At 47.0% G+C, this 17,164-nt stretch overlaps 1 protein-coding gene across 1 annotated transcript in view; it reads left to right on the top strand.

Moving 5' to 3' along the window:
- Window positions 1-17,164, top strand: part of LOC144599067 (uncharacterized) — a 227,982-nt gene that overhangs the window by 89,796 nt on the left and 121,022 nt on the right. The window contains exons 7-9 of the mRNA XM_078409791.1: window positions 9,834-9,999; window positions 11,509-11,615; window positions 14,809-15,036. Coding sequence (XP_078265917.1) covers window positions 9,834-9,999; window positions 11,509-11,615; window positions 14,809-15,036 — 501 coding nt within the window. The remainder of the gene's footprint in view (window positions 1-9,833; window positions 10,000-11,508; window positions 11,616-14,808; window positions 15,037-17,164) is intronic.

Here is a 17,164-nt window from a genome sequence, read left to right as displayed (position 1 = left end):
CACAACTTTAAAAAACAACCATTTGCTTTTCGCAACAATGTAGCACAAGCATTGTGACGTCACAAGCTGAAGACCTTTGAAAAAAAAGGTTAAAAATTAAAAAATGTAAATTTGTAAAGAGCAGACACCCAATAGCAGCTGCTTGGCACAGGGGCATTGTGACATCACAATGAAGATTAATCCGCACCGCAGCGCCCCCCTTCTGTCAAAACTTCGATAAATCAGGGGGGGCAGCGCTTTAAAACCTCTGTAACTTAAAAAATATATGACCAAATTAAATGAAAATATCGCGGCCGGTCAGACGGGAGGTTGGTGATCAAGGCGGTGCAAAAACCGTGACGCGACGGTTTACAGTTTGGCCGCAATCAGTGATACATACACAAACCCAGGATACAAACATATTTATAAACAAGAAGTGAGTTTTAATAGTATACTAGAACAAGTGTGCCCGTTGGGCCCGTCCTCGTAGGGTTTCCATTGTAACCGGGAGGGGAGTGGGGGTAGGGAAGGGGGAGGGAGGGAGTAGGGAGGTGTGGAGGGGGGAGGGGAGGGGGAGGGAGGGGGGGAGGGGAGGGGGGAAGGGAGGGAGGGAGAGGGGAGGGAAGGGGGTAGGGGGGAGGGGGAGGGAGGGGAGGGGGGAAGGGGAGGGAGGGGGGAAGGGGAGGGGGAGGGAGGGGGGAGGGAGAAGGGAGTGAGGGGGGAGGGAGGGGGACCTCCCCTTTTCCCAGTACCCCTCTTTCCCCATTGGGCCCGTGCTCGTAGGGTTTCCATTGTAACCGGGAGGAGGGGAGGGAGGGGAGGGGGAGGGAGGGAGGAGGGAGGTGTGGAGGGAGGAGGGGAGGGGAGGGGGAGGGGAGGGGGGGAAGGGGGGAGGAGGGAGGGAGAGGGGAGGGAGGGGGGTAGGGGGGAGGTAAGGGGGAGTGAGGGGGGAGGGAGGGAGGGGGATCTCCCCTTTTCCCAGTACCCCTCTTTCCCCGTTGGGCCCGTCCTCGTAGGGTTTCCATTGTAACCGGGAGGAGGGGAGGGAGGGAAGGGGGAGGGAGGGAGGAGGGGGGAGGGAGGGGAGGGGGGAAGGGGGAGTGAAGGGGTAGGGGGAGGGAGGGGGAGAGGGGAGGGGGGGTAGGGGGGAGGGGGGAGGGAGGGGGAAGGGGGGAGGGAGGGGGATCTCCCCTTTTCCCAGTACCCCTCTTTCCCCGTTGGGCCCGTCCCTGTAGGGTTTCCATTGTAACCGGGAGGGGTGGAGGGATGGTGGAAGGAGGGGGGGAGGGGGAGAGGGATGGAATGGTGGAGGGAGGGGGGAGGGAGTGGGGGAGGGTGGGATGGAGGGAAGGAGGGAGGGGGGGAGTTAGGGGCTGAGTGGTGATGGAGGTTGGGATTGAGGGGGGAGGGAGGGGGGGAGGGAGTGGGGATGGAGGTGGGAAGGAGGGGGGAGGAAGGGGTTGATGGGGGAAGTGGGACCTCCCCTTTTCCCAGTACCCCTCTTTCCCCCACCACCAAGCCCCCTCCGCAACGACCCCTGTTGTCCCCAGTCCCCATTCACAGACCCCCCCCCCATTCTCTCTCTCCCCATACACACTCTCAGTGCTTTTTTCGAAACACTTGCCCCGGTGGCCCACGAGCATATGGGCCCAATGCTGATCTGTGTATGTTAAGTGACTTGCAATAAAAAAATATACTTTAAAAAGAGATAAGTGCTTTTTAAGTGCTTGTTTTGAAACATTCGCGGTCACATAGTGCTTCTCACTGTAGCACCCATCTCAAGTGTGCCCGTTGGGCCCGTCCTCGTAGGGTTTCCATTGTAACCGGGAGGAGGGGAGGGAGGGAAGGGGGAGAGAGAGAGGTGTGGAGGGAGGAGGGGAGGGGGAGGGAGGGGGTAGGGGAGGGGAGGGGGGGAAGGGGAGGGGGGGAAGGGGGGAGGGAGAGAGGGGGAGGGGGAGGGAGAGAGGGGGAGGGGGAGGGAGGGGGGAGGGGAAGGGCGGAGGGAGGGGGACCTCCCCTTTTCCCAGTACCCCTCTTTCCCCATTGTGCCCGTCCTCGTAGGGTTTACATTGTAACCGGGAGAAGGGGAGGGAGGGAAGGGGGAGGGGGGGAGGAGGGAGGTGTGGAGGGAGGAGGGGAGGGGGAAGGGGAGTGGGGGAGGGAAGGGGGAGGGAGGGGGGAGGGGAGGGGAGGGTGGAAGGGGAGGGCGGAAAGGGGGGGAGGGGGGAAAGGGGGGAGGGGGGAGGGAGAGAGGGGGAGGGTGGAAAGAGCATCCCTCTCCCCATCAGAACTGCCCCCTCCATCGACTCCTTTAAGTCCATGCTCAAAACCTATTTCTACTCCCTAGCGTTTGAGGCTCATTGAGGAGGCGCTGTGAACTGTTTGCGTGCTACTGTATGTTTCATTTTTTTCCTTAGTACCTAATCAGATGTACAGCACTTTGGTCAACGTGGGTTGTTTTTAAATGTGCTGTACAAATAAAATGGACTTGACTTGACAGCTCTTCGCAACAATGTAGCACAGGGGCATTGTGACGTCACACGCTGAATACCGCTGGGGTGGGGGGGAAGGGGGGTCAGCTCGAGTCCATCTCACAGGGGCATTGTGACATCACAATCCGCACCGCAGCGCCCCCCTTCTGTCAAAACTTCGATAAATCAGGGGGGGCAGCACTTTTAAACCTCTGTAACTTAAAAAATATGCGTCCGAATTAAATAAAAATATCATTTTCCAGCAGCGAACCGCATGCTGATTAAGGCGGTACAAAAATCGTGGCGCTACGGTTCACCGTTTTGCCGGAATTGCCGTATTCAGCCGACATCAGTGTTATATATATATATAGATACAAGATCTGAGTTTTAGTAGTATACTAGAAGAAGTGTGCCCGTTGGGCCCGTCCTCGTAGGGTTTCCATACCGGGAGGGGAGTGGGGGTAGGGAAGGGGGAGGGAGGGAGTAGGGAGGTGTGGAGGGGGGAGGGGAGGGGGAGGGAGGGGGGGAGGGGAGGGAGGAAGGGAGGGAGGGAGAGGTGAGGGAAGGGGGTAGGGGGGAGGGGGAGGGGGGAAGGGGAGGGAGGGGGGAGGGGGAGGGAGGGGGGGAGGGAGAAGGGAGTGAGGGGGGAGGGAGGGGGACCTCCCCTTTTCCCAGTACCCCTCTTTCCCCATTGGGCCCGTGCTCGTAGGGTTTCCATTGTAACCGGGAGGAGGGGAGGGAGGGGAGGGGGAGGGAGGGAGGAGGGAGGTGTGGAGGGAGGAGGGGAGGGGAGGGGGAGGGGAGGGGGGGAGGGGGGAAGGGGGAGGAGGGAGGGAGAGGGGAGGGAGGGGGGTAGGGGGGAGGTAAGGGGGAGTGAGGGGGGAGGGAGGGAGGGGGATCTCCCCTTTTCCCAGTACCCCTCTTTCCCCGTTGGGCCCGTCCCTGTAGGGTTTCCATTGTAACCGGGAGGGGTGGAGGGATGGTGGAAGGAGGGGGGAGGGGGAGAGGGATGGAATGGTGGAGGGAGGGGGGAGGGAGTGGGGGAGGGTGGGATGGAGGGAAGGGGGGGAGTTAGGGGCTGAGTGGTGATGGAGGTTGGGATTGAGGGGGGAGGGAGGGGGGGAGGGAGTGGGGATGGAGGTGGGAAGGAGGGGGGAGGAAGGGGTTGATGGGGGAAGTGGGACCTCCCCTTTTCCCAGTACCCCTCTTTCCCCCACCACCAAGCCCCCTCCGCAACGACCCCTGTTGTCCCCAGTCCCCATTCACAGACCCCCCCCCCATTCTCTCTCTCCCCATACACACTCTCAGTGCTTTTTTCGAAACACTTGCCCCGGTGGCCCACGAGCATATGGGCCCAATGCTGATCTGTGTATGTTAAGTGACTTGCAATAAAAAAATATACTTTAAAAAGAGATAAGTGCTTTTTAAGTGCTTGTTTTGAAACATTCGCGGTCACATAGTGCTTCTCACTGTAGCACCCATCTCAAGTGTGCCCGTTGGGCCCGTCCTCGTAGGGTTTCCATTGTAACCGGGAGGAGGGGAGGGAGGGAAGGGGGAGGGAGAGAGGTGTGGAGGGAGGAGGGGAGGGGGAGGGAGGGGGTAGGGGAGGGGAGGGGGGGAAGGGGAGGGGGGGAAGGGGGGAGGGAGAGAGGGGGAGGGGGAGGGAGAGAGGGGGAGGGGGAGGGAGGGGGAGGGGAAGGGCGGAGGGAGGGGGACCTCCCCTTTTCCCAGTACCCCTCTTTCCCCATTGTGCCCGTCCTCGTAGGGTTTACATTGTAACCGGGAGAAGGGGAGGGAGGGAAGGGGGAGGGGGGGAGGAGGGAGGTGTGGAGGGAGGAGGGGAGGGGGAAGGGGGAAGGGGAGTGGGGGGAGGGAAGGGGGAGGGGAGGGGAGGGTGGAAGGGGAAGGCGGAAAGGGGGGGAGGGGGGAAAGGGGGGAGGGGGGAGGGGGGAGGGAGAGAGGGGGAGGGTGGAAAGAGCATCCCTCTCCCCATCAGAACTGCCCCCTCCATCGACTCCTTTAAGTCCATGCTCAAAACCTATTTCTACTCCCTAGCGTTTGAGGCTCATTGAGGAGGCGCTAATCAGATGTACAGCACTTTGGTCAACGTGGGTTGTTTTTAAATGTGCTGTACAAATAAAATGGACTTGACTTGACAGCTCTTCGCAACAATGTAGCACAGGGGCATTGTGACGTCACACGCTGAATACCGCTGGGGGGGGGGAAGGGGGGTCAGCTCGAGTCCATCTCACAGGGGCATTGTGACATCACAATCCGCACCGCAGCGCCCCCCTTCTGTCAAAACTTCGATAAATCAGGGGGGGCAGCACTTTTAAACCTCTGTAACTTAAAAAATATGCGTCCGAATTAAATAAAAATATAATTTTCCAGCAGCGAACCGCATGCTGATTAAGGTGGTACAAAAATCGTGGCGCTACGGTTCACCGTTTTGCCGGAATTGCCGTCTTCAGCCGACATCAGTGGGATATATATATATAGATACAAGATCTGAGTTTTAATAGTATATAGATAGATAGATAGATAGATAGATAGATAGATAGATAGATAGATAGATAGATAGATAGATAGATAGATAGATAGATAGATAGATAGATAGATAGATAGATGTGTATATATAGGTAGAAGTTTTTTTTTCTTGCACACACACACATACATATATATATATACTGTATATATACAGTATATATACAGTATATATATATATGTGTGTGTGTGTAGGAAAAAAAACTTCTACCTATATATATATATATATATATATATATATATATATATATATATATATGTGTGTGTGTGTGTGTGTGTGTGAATCGACTGTCAGAATAGTTGGTGCTAAGCTGATCATACCCTATCAATATTGCGTATATATGTATACTGTATATATATATATGCTGTATATATATATGCTGTGTATATATATATATATATAGATAAGAATTTATAGATAAAGCAGAATTAACCAGAGCATGGTTAATTTCAACAGAAAGCTGCATCCCGTGAGTAAATAATGTTTGCTTCATCTGTTATGAATTTATAAAAGTATAGAAAGCAGCCTCCTATCTTACACCTGAATGAGGATTTTTACTACTGCTTGCAGTAGAATTTGTAGCTACATGAACTGGACTAATCCAGCTACAAGGCCAGGCGCAGTAGTGTGGTTTTCATACACAGTCATAACCCCTCTGAAACCAGTACCACTCTGCGGTTGACACCTGGCTGCAGGTGCTGTTTAAATCCGATCACTAGGGAACATTTTCTGCTTGACTCAGAGTTTCTGCTCAAATGTTGTGCTTGGCTCCGAGGGTCTGCTTATGGCAGTGAGTGGGAAGTGGTTTGATGCACAGCTGTTGGATTGAGATACATGTTTATCTGGAATTGACTGTACCAGTGTGTGCCTGACTGTTCCTGATGTCCTAATTTTTTACCTACCAGCCAAGACTCATCTTAGCTTAGAGTTACAGACTCTACTGCGTGCTTATAGAAGCATTTATAAAAACTTCATGGCAGGTCATTGAACTTTTGTTTCTGTTCCCTTCGATTCTTAGCTTTCAAACCATAATTATTTGGTAAGTATATTAATAATAAATTTACTCTATTAATTTAACATGTGTCAGCTCGACCTACTTGGCAACACTCACTCCTTGGGGCTAAAAAGTTATTTGCTTCAAGGGTCTGAGCACATAAACTAGGCCGGCACCAGGGGAGTGCTGGAGTTTAGAAGGTGTCATTTTTCAAACAAGCTGTAAAGTTTGCTCAGGTGGGTGTTGAAAGATCCCACAACCCCATTCAAAGAAGAACGGGGAATTTCCTTCCAGTCATTTGGACAACTTGCCTCTCTCAAGCAGACCAACCAGCAGAAGATTAACTGGCCTTTCATCCCAGTTGCTTTTCTGTGGAAATTCGCTGTGCAGTAATTGGAAACATGTCCGGTCGTTCACCATCAGCAAGTGCACTTTGAAAGTAATTCAATAGATCTTAAGCACTTTGGGATGTGCTGGTCCCTGCTATTGGGAGCAGGATTAATTTTGCTTTTAAAGTAGTGTAACTTAGAGTTCATGAAGATGTATTTTCCTTTAGCAGCTCTTTTTAACCAATAACAGCTGTATAAATGGGAAATCTTTCAATGCCAGTAGAGTTGTAATGACAACACAAAGCGCAACCAAACAGTTTTCTTCATCCTGTTCTACTCAAACCTCTGAGCGGAGAGAAAATAACCCTTTCCATAAGTTGACACATTCAACAGACCCTTCCTCAGTGATCTGAAACACCACCAAAGCACCACCTAGTAAAAGATCAAATGCTGTCAACAATCAGCCACTAACTTTTATCTTTGGTGTCCTCGAAGAAAACTGCAGCATTGGTCATGCATGAGGGAAAAGAAGGAGTGATAACAGAGGAAGCAACTACTATTCTACATAAGTGGCATTGGGAAAACCTCAGCTCTAGCACTGTCCATTGTTTTTTTTAGTCTGTGTGATTCTTTGTGGGAGTGACTGAGTAGATGTTGAGAGAACGTGGGCCATGGTTTCAGAATAACCGGTTGCCCATTTCGAATGAAGACCAGCAAGCATTTCTTCTCTCAGAGGATGGAGAATGTTTGGAATTCGCTGCCCCAGAGATCTGTTAAGATGAAGCCCTTGAATATAAGGTGCGGATTGGCAAACACTTAAACCACATGGGAATCGAGGAGTCTGGAGACAGTGGAAAGTGGCACCGAGGCCAAGAAGGATCTGCTATGGTCTTATTAAATGACAAAACTGGGTCAGGAGGTAGATTGATCTACCTCTGCCCTCTTTTTCATGTGTTCTTATGTTCTTGATTCAGGTTGGTGAATTGCATCCAAGCAAAGTGAATGACCAGGGCTGTAGTCAAGGCTTCACTCTAAGTTAATAGTGGGAAGCGTGCTGATGAGGGAAATTCAGAAAACTTGAGGGAAAAAAAGATGACAGTGCAATGGGATGAAGCAGTAACGATAATTTGGGTCTCTTAGGACAGGACATTGAAACACAAGAGGACAACTACAATTGGGAAAGGCCTGCCCACATCTCCTTTGCCGCAGGAGCCATTCATGCTCTGCTTCCCACCATTTCCACAGATGCACTGTAGAAAATATTCTAACTGGTTGCACCATGGCCTGGTGTGGCAATTCCGATGCACAGGAATGCAGAAGGCTGTAGAGAGAGATGGACTCAGATTTCTCAATTATAGAATGCATCTACATGAAGCCCTGAATCAAGAAGGAGGGATCGATCATAAAGAATCCCCTCCATCCAGACCTTGCCCTCTTCTCCCTACAACCATTGTGGAGGCATAGAATCACACCATCACCAGGTTGAGGAACAGCTATTTCCCTGCAACCATCTGGTTCTAGAACTGATCCCCACAACCCCAATCCTTTCACAACAAAGGAATGCTGCGACCACTGCTTGCACTCCTGTAGACTTGTTTTGCTCTCTTGTCTTGTTTTTTTTCCCATATTCCCTTTTCAGTGTCTTGTCGCATTTATATGTAATGTTTGATTTTGTGTGCGATCAGAGTCTCTATGCTTGTAATTCTGCTGCAGATAAGATTTTCATTGTACCTGTAGCTCACTATATGTGTGAACATGACAATAAATGCAACTTGACTTGACTTACCCATTGTAACTATCAAACTCATCCCACCTTTCCCACTCGCATACAATCTTATCCCTCTGTGATCTACTAATCAGGTCTTTCACAGGACTAGTAAAATAACCTCCTGGCTCTGTGATCCAGAACCTCTCCATTCCATGTGCTGGGAAAAGCAACTTCCTCCCCTGCTTATCCAGTGTAGCCATTATCCACCTATCTTCATGAGCCAGCTAACTGCCCAATGCCTCTAATCCAGAACCCTGCACAATGACCAATTTACGACCTTTAATGCTTCTTATTAAGCATTGCCATTCCTCAAAAACAACATAATCTCCAATACAATTACTTCAGGCACATCACAACTCTCATTCATCCGTGTGTGCCTGAGGAAGGGTACACAGAGCCACAAGCCATTTTGCTCCTCTTGCTGTGAAAGCCAACATTTGTGTTCTTAACTGCGAGTTGCACCATCTTATTTGCTTTAATTGACTGGTGTACAAGAATGCTTTGCACATCAAAATTTCCCAATCTAAACAAAAGGTTGCTTTCTGTTATTCCTACCAAAGTGGATAACTTTACATTTATGTACATTTGACAGTATCTGCCACACTTCTGCCCACTCATTCCATCTATCCAAGTCTCCCTTTTTGCATCGCCACACACTGCACACAATTCCTCCCATTTTAGTCTCATTGACAAGCTTTGTACAGTCTCAGATTTTAAATAGCTGGAGTCCAAACACTGATCCCTGTAGTATCCCTCTACTTATTGCCTAATGTCTGTCAAGTAGTTTTCAATCCAAACTAATGCATTACTTCCCAATACAATGCAACTTTACACATCAACTTTATATGTGGGACTTAACCAAGATTTTCTGGGAATCGATGTGTGCCATGCACTTGTCTACCTTTATCTATTCAATCAGTCACACCCTGAAACTCCAACAGGTTTTCACGTCCTGACTTTCATTTCATGAATTTATGCTAACCTTATTAAATCCTATTGATATTTTCTGTGCACTGCTATTCCATCCTGTACAATAGCACTGAATTGAACCTCGGTCGTTGACACTCTGCCGGCTTTCAGTGCTACTTATTTCTCTGGCACTATTTTCCATCAATTTCCCCCTTTTATTAGATTATTGGTCCCTATCTTTAGGGAGAGTCCCTTGCGTCTTCTTCAGTTCTGAATGACCGAAGCAAGAGGATGTGGTGGTAGAGTGAGAGCAGGAGCTAGTCTTCTGACCTTTGAAGTCTGACTATCTTTCAATAAGATGATATCTGATCTTCTGATAACTCTGCAGGTCCCTGCACTGTCCCTAGGTGAACCATCTGCTGGTTGATCTATGTTGGCACAGTGTTTAAATGTAAAATGCTCGGTCCCTTCAAAGTTTCGGCTGCTCAGAGGTCTGCAAACACCTCTGTCCTTATAACTTTCCAAAGTAATTTACACACCTACAATTTCTGCCTATTAGTATATATATTTGCTTAATCCAGCATTGTGCACTCACTGTTAAGGCGCAAGGCTGTGGAATTCCCTCCGTAAATTCTCCTTTCAAAGGCTCCATACATCCCTTTTGTTCCATTAAATTCTATCACCTGCCCCGATATTTTGTTTTGTTGCTCTCCACGACAAACTTTGAGTGAATGCTTCTGTGAAGTGACTTTGGGGATTTTGTTGAGTTAAAGTTTCTAAGTAAACACAAAAATGTTTGATGTTCCAAGGATCTCTGTCATGCTTTTTTTTGAGACAGAAGCAGCAGCTTAACCCAGGTCAATGCCATGTTGCGGGAACAACTGGAACAGGCCAATGTGGCCAATCAAAAACTCAGCGGGGATATCCACAAAATCACAGTGGATTTCGGCAAGGCTCGGGATGAACTGGAGCACAGAGAAATGAGGCAGCGGTGGGAGCAGGAGGTATGAATGTTAACAGCTTTGTGCATTCCATCTCTTCTCTTAACATACAAATAGTCTGGTTTTATTGCAAGATACCATTACAAGAAGGATGTGGAGGCTTTGGAGAAGGTGTAGAAGCGGTTGACCAGAATGCTGCCTGGATTAGATATCTATCTTCTTTATATTACTACAACTCTCAACTTGCATGTGTGTATATATATTTGTCTGTTGTTCCCGAAATACAGCCACAACAGTACACGATAGCGCGACAATTTTAGGCCCACCTTACATATCATTGTCCTGCGGTTCAAATGGTTGTTATATTTTAAACGTTTTTCACTTTTTAAATGTTAATAAATCCCTTTTCCACTTTCCCTGCCCGTCAGCCGTGTTCGACGTCACAATGGGAACCCAACAGTCGCCCGGCCAATGAGGGTCGAGGGCGGGACAGGATCTGACCAATGGGAGATCGGAGGGAGGTAGGACCCGCCCGAGAGAAGGGTGTGGCAGCCAATGAGGGGGGTGAGGAGAGCGGAAGAGGCGGGGCCGGAAGGAGGCGGAGCTGGAGGTTCCCGCCCCCCAATGAAGAGATGAACCGCGGGGCGGGAATGGCGGCGCCGCCGGAGAGGCATAGATAGGGTTGACAATCAGAACCTTTTTCCCAGGATGGAAATGTCAAAGACTAGAGGGTACAACTTTAAGATGACATGGGCAAAGTTTAAAGGAAATGAGCAGAGCAAGTTGTTTACACAGAGATTGGTGTGTGCCTGGAGTTGCCAGGGGTAGTGGTGGAGACAGCTAGGAGAGTGGCATTAAGAGGCTCTTGGCCAGGCTCATGGGTGTGCAGTAAATGGATCACGTGCAGGCAGAAAAGATTGGTTCAACTTGTCATCATGATTGGCATGTGCATGTGGGCCGAAGGACCTGTTCTTGTGCCGTACTGTTCTATGTTCTCTGTTTATCAACAAATAAACCAAAACATAGATATAGTCCATGAAAAGTAAGGTATCTAATGCCCAGATCATAAATCTTGCAGAAATCCATTATGCAAAGTGACAGATGCCCATATATAGTGGGAACTCCTCTGTGAAAGTCTTTCTAAATTTGACCTCCTGGTGTAATTTAATGGAGCCTTGATGTGTAACCAGTCGGGATAAGAATAGTGTGTTCTAGATAAGATAAACACTAATATCGCCAATGAATATGCAAGTGCACTCATTGCCAGTGTTAAATGGGAGAATTCTCGCTTTCACTCTCACTGTTCTTTCTCTCAGTTTTCTAGGGGTTCCATATTGAATATATACGAACATGACCAACATGCCCCAAAATTAGCACTCAAAAGACCTTCTTCAGAAATTATGTGAATTATCTATCACTGGCTGACACAACACATGATGTTTTCACAATAAAACAATTCCTAGATCTGTATCAAAATGGGCATGAGTGGGTGTTCATTGTGCTTTGAATGAAAATATTACAGATAATGTACAGGAGAGTAAACAAGAGTTTTTATTTTGTCTCTTCTTTCAGATCCATGGCCCCCGTCTAAGTGGTGCTCATGGCAAGCTGCTGGCATTGTGGAGGCAGATTGCTGGGGTACGCAGTGACCTTACAGATCTGAAGAATGGCACACAGCAGTAAGTGTTGTTGATGGATGGATGGGGCCATTGCACACTTATAGCCAGAAGATCATCAGCAGGAAATCCTTCCTAATTAAGAGCAGAGAGTCATAGAGAGATCAATCACAGAAACATGGTCTTTGCCCTCTGAGTCTGCACTGACATTCAAGCATCCATTTACACCATTGCTACACTAATAACTTTATGTTTTGCCCACATTACCACCAACCAACTCTCCCCAGATCCCATCACCTACCCACACTAATTTGCAGCAGCCATGCTAACCAATATGTCTTTGTGATGTGGGAGGAAATTGGAGCACCTGGAGGAAATCCATGTGGTCACAGGAGAATGTTCAAACTCTACACAGGCAGCAGTGAAGCTCAAGATGGAACCTATGTTGTCCCTGGCATGGTCAGGCAACAACTTTACTAGTTGCACCACAGTTTTGTCCACTATGTTACACTTGGGGTCATTTGCAGTGAACTCAACACAGGAATTAGGCCCATTTTGATTGGGATATTGAGTGAAAAGCAGAGTATTGGTACGTGACGATTCACATTGAATTTCTGAATAAGGTCTTTTGAGTGCTAATTATGGGGCAGACAGAATATTCCCAAATTTTATTCGCAACAAATATCTCCTCCAAATTTTTAGTTTAGTTTAGAGATACAGTTTGGAAACAGGTCCTTCCGCTCACCGTGTCCACACCGACCATGAATCACATGTGCACACAAATTCTATGTATCCCACTTTTGTATCCACTCCCGACACACAAGGGGCAAGTTACAGAAGCCAATTAACCTACAAACTTGCCTATCTTTGGGATGTGGGGGGAAACTGGAGCACCCGGAGGAAACCCCCACAGTCTTAGGGAGAATGTGCAAACTCCAAACAGATAGCTTCGAAAGTCAGGATTGAACCCAGCTCTCTGCGCCGTGAGGCAGCAACTCTACCGGGTGTACCACCGTGCCACTCCACTGCAATTCTGGGATTTTGGGTATCAAATCATTATCATCATGCATCATTACCCATATAACCAGGTTATTGCCTGATGTACTTCATAATGATTTCCTGGTATAACAGAAATATACTGTTAAAGGTACTTAAAGACAATCTAACAGGTCTGTGTCCATGCTGCAACAGAAAGATAGGAATTGTTATCCAGTTGATTTCTGGAATCCTTGGTGTCATGGGATATAATGATCGTGCCTGCTGTTGACTAATCAAAATAATCAGTTTCCATCAATCATTCTAGCACAAACTCAGATAAGGCCAGGGAAACCTTCATGAATCATGAAGTTATTACTTCATGAATCAAATCTTTATAAGTTGAGTTTTAATGAATCAATACCAACTGTTTTCACCATCTCCCCAGGCACTTGGCATTCAATTACTTTTCTCTCTGAAGATTAATCTTGAATTTATTTGAAGCACAGATTGTTTTCAGAAGTTCTGGCAGATGAAACAGAAAATTAAACTTCATTTCTATATCCCATTTCACATTTATTTCTGGATGATTCAACTACTTTACCGACAACATACCTTTGAAATGTAATCATTAAAGTAATGTAGGAAATAGTAGTTTCTACACATTTAGCTCCTAGCAATACCAATGTAATGATAACCAAATATACTGTAGGAAGGAACTGCAGATGTTGGTTTAAACCAAAGATAAAAATGCTGGAGCAACTCAGAGGGACAGGCAGCATCTCTGGAGAGAAGGAATGGGTGACAAGACCTGTCATGTTCTGTTGCTGTGGTAGTATTAAGGTTGTGGAGGTTGGTTCAGGAACCTGATACTTATATGGAAGTGGTTGTTTCTGAACCTGGTGATGTTGCGCTTTAGGCTTCATGTCTCATGATAAGGCAGTACCTCTGACAGTGCAGCACTCAGGGTGTTTGGCATCTTGAACCCAAAATCTTCTGACCCTGAGGTAAAATTGCAGCCAAATCAAGCACTGCCGATTGATTGATTAATTATCATCATTATAGGGCTTGGTTAGCTCTTTGGAGTATTAATGCAGTTTAGTTTAGTTTAGTTTAGTTTAGTTTTAGTTTAGTTTTAGTTTAGTTTTAGTTTAGTTTTAGTTTAGTTTTAGTTTAGTTTTAGTTTAGTTTAGTTTAGTTTAGTGACACAGCATGGTAACAGGCCCTTCGGCCCACGAGTCTATGCCGACCAGCGATCCCCACACACTAACACAATTCTACACACACTAGGGACAATTTACCATTTTACCAAGCCAAATAGGCTACAAAGCTGTACGTCTTTGGAGAGTGTGAGGAAACTGGAGCACCCGGAGAAAACCCATGCAGTTCACAGGGAGAACACACAAACTCCATGTAGACAGCACCCGCAGTCAGGATCGAACCCACGTCTCTGGCTCTGTGAGGCAGCAACTCTACCACTGCGCCACCGTGCAGTTTTGGTTGCCCATTAACAGGAAGATTGTGCAACTTAGGTGAGGGTGCAGAAGAGGTTCACCAAGATGCTGCCAGGATTAGAGGTTCTACAAACTTTGATTCATTTCTCAGGAGTGGTGGAGGAGAAGTCTGATGAAGTATACAAAATTATGAATCGGATTAAATGATGTAGACAGTCAGAGCCTTTCTCCCAGGGTGGAATTATCAAAGAGTAGAGGGCATTGCTTTAAGGTGAGGTGGTGGGGAATGGTTTAAATGAGATATGTGGGGAAAGTTTCTTTTAACAGAGAGTGATAGGTAGCTGCAACACGTTGCTGGTGGAAGCAGATACGATAGTGGTCTTTAGGCAGCTTTTAGATAGGCACATGAATGTGCAGGGAATGGAAGGATGTGAATCGTGTTGGCAGAAGGGATTAGTTTAATTTGGCAACATGTTAAGCACAGACATTGTGGGTTGAAGGGCCTGTTCTGGTGCTGCAGTGTCCTATGATTTACATCATCTGATTCCTTAAATTTACTTAGAAGTGCAATCAAGCCATTTATGAATTTTCTCTTTCCAAGTGAGAACAGTTTAAATTTGTGTAATCCAGACTATTATCTCAATCATTCATTGTGTCCTTGTTGCTTGCCTGCTCATGTTTGATTGGCAGGGTTGCGGGAAGACCAGTGCATGTTGTTTGGGGTTTTATGCCTTAATATTGATATTATTGCACTGGTTGCCAATGCACTATAATGGTTGCAAAGTGATTGAGTGTGTGCCTGTTTTTATTCCATCCACTCTCCCCAGAAATCTCATTGAGGTAAAGACCGATGTTTCCCGGACAACACGACGCCTGCAGACTGCTTGCCTGAACCTAGACTCCAACTTACGCCTGTCTCAGGGCAGCACAACGTCTACACTGGAGAAGTGCACGATGCAAAGTGGTCGACTCGAGCAGCAGCTCCGTGACAAGGTCAAAGAGATGATTCAATTGCAGAGCAAGTGTGATGTGGACAAAGCAGAACTTCATGCAAGGTACGTGGCCACATGCTAATGCAGGTAAAAACATCGACTGCAAGATTCTGCTGTTTGGCCAGTGGGTGCCGATTTAGTCTTGGGACATGATCACAGGTTTGTAGCATGTTGTCAAGTTGCAAACTGCACCAGCATATGCAACATGTTCATGCTCTAGAAGGATGAAAAATTAGCAGCTTGCACCATTGGTTGGTGTCTAATGTACTTCCAATACTGTCTCAGTGATGTAGCCAACATCAAATATTCAACATGCATGGGGGGATCCAGTAAATGATTCCCAGCAGTACTCTTCCAAGCAATGGTGCACAATGTCTAAGCCATGAGCCACTTTAGATCATGTGATACTTGTTCAGCCCACCAGCGTAGGCTGTAACCCACTTCCCCTGACCTGGAGCAAATTACCAGAGCAAGGTTGCTGATTGCAGAACCCATGCTCTAAGTAGTGAAACTTTCAACACCAATACTGTTTTGTCAGCTGGTTAAGCTACTTCACAAACATTAACAAGTATTGAAAAATATTCAAATTCATTCAAAAATAATTAAGAAATTACAGAATATATTTCAATCAAATCGATTATTTTCAATACGTTTAAATTACCAGAGACATACCTCTGTCCTCCACTCTTCCTTTCCATAGAAATAATTGGAGTTGCTGCATCGTCACTAACAAGGAAACAGGCCGGTTACTAGGTTCCCCAGTCTGCAAGTCACAGAGAATTTAATGTCAGAGATCAATTGGAACAGCAGAAAGAAGGTTCTTGAAAGTTTTGAGATTTCTGAATTGATATGAATAATCGTCAGAAGTGATTCAGATTGTCCTTTTTGCCACTCCCCCCAAAACATTGCACACCGCAACAAAGATTACAGTTTGGAATCTCTATGCTCTGTTACTATGTGTGAAGACACAGTGGAATGACATGGCAGTAATTCTTCACATTGATACTTGGAGAAAATCCCTTAACCACATAATGGGAAGAATGAGAAGAGGGCACAATGTGCAGGGCAGTTTGCTGGAAGAGAGAGAAGGAAGTGGAGAAGAAAGACCCTGCCCACAAATGATGCTCAACCCCCAGTTCACTTTCACACGCCTCAGTTCGGATCAATGCATGAGGCACCGGTGTATCTACAAGCAGTTCATCGCAGAAACCCACCACTGACCACAGCCCCGTTACTGCTGCAGTGCAGGGCTGCAGTGATCACAGTAGTCATCAACATTAAGGCTTTTAGATATTTTGAAGTTGGAGCAGGAAAGAGATGCAATGTTTCAGAGTTTGCTGCATTCAATTGTGTTGGAGAATTCACAGACACTCTCTGCTCCAGGAGAACAGACATCATCTCAGATCAACTGGTAGGTATAAGGAGACAAGTTTACCAGCGTAATAGGCTACCTGATAATGTGGGGTTCAATTACTACATTCGTTGGCAGTGCCCTCTGTGAACTCTGGGATGGTATAACCTTCACTCTTATCAAAAGGCTCCTGACTCCAGTGCAGAAACCTGATGTACGAGGAAAGCTGACTCAGATGGGACAGACCATTGGCTTGCCCCTATGATTGGGACCATCCTGGAGGAGTTTCGCAATATTTAGCAGATTAGGTCTCAGGATTTGTTCCGATCTACATCCTCTTCGCACTCTGGAGGGTTCAGTCCTCGACCAAAGCTGCAGAGCAGGAGGAGGAGGAAGTGGGAGCGAAAAGGCAAGATGGTCTTCATTTGACCAAGCAACTAATTAGATTGTGCAGCAGATAAACACAAGTCCAGTTCCTCATTTTGCAGCGGGTTTTTTCCTCTTTTGCTGATCTTCAAAATTAAAGCCATCACCAGTCTTTCAAGCCACATTTGTGACACATCAGCTCTTCCCCAAATCTATTCATCCAGATGAATTAAAATTCCAGGGTGAAAGTTCTGCCATTAGTCCATCTGCCTGGTCTATTAATCCAGTAATGACTGCTATGCTTTCAAGGTAACTGTTAGTAAGGGTGATGCCCAACAGGGATATGAACACAATAAAGATAATATTAAAATTGTGAGACAGATACGACGGACCAGTCTTTTCCTGTTGTTTCCTTTTCCATACTCTTGATTTTGTTATATTGGACAGATAGTTAAGATTCTCGTTAAGAAAATG

This window comes from Rhinoraja longicauda, chromosome 13, assembly GCF_053455715.1.
Source record: "Rhinoraja longicauda isolate Sanriku21f chromosome 13, sRhiLon1.1, whole genome shotgun sequence".
In the NCBI taxonomy this organism is placed as follows: Eukaryota; Metazoa; Chordata; class Chondrichthyes; order Rajiformes; family Arhynchobatidae; genus Rhinoraja; species Rhinoraja longicauda.
Note: the sequence above shows the minus strand (reverse complement) of the source record. Positions and strands in the feature narration are given on the sequence as shown.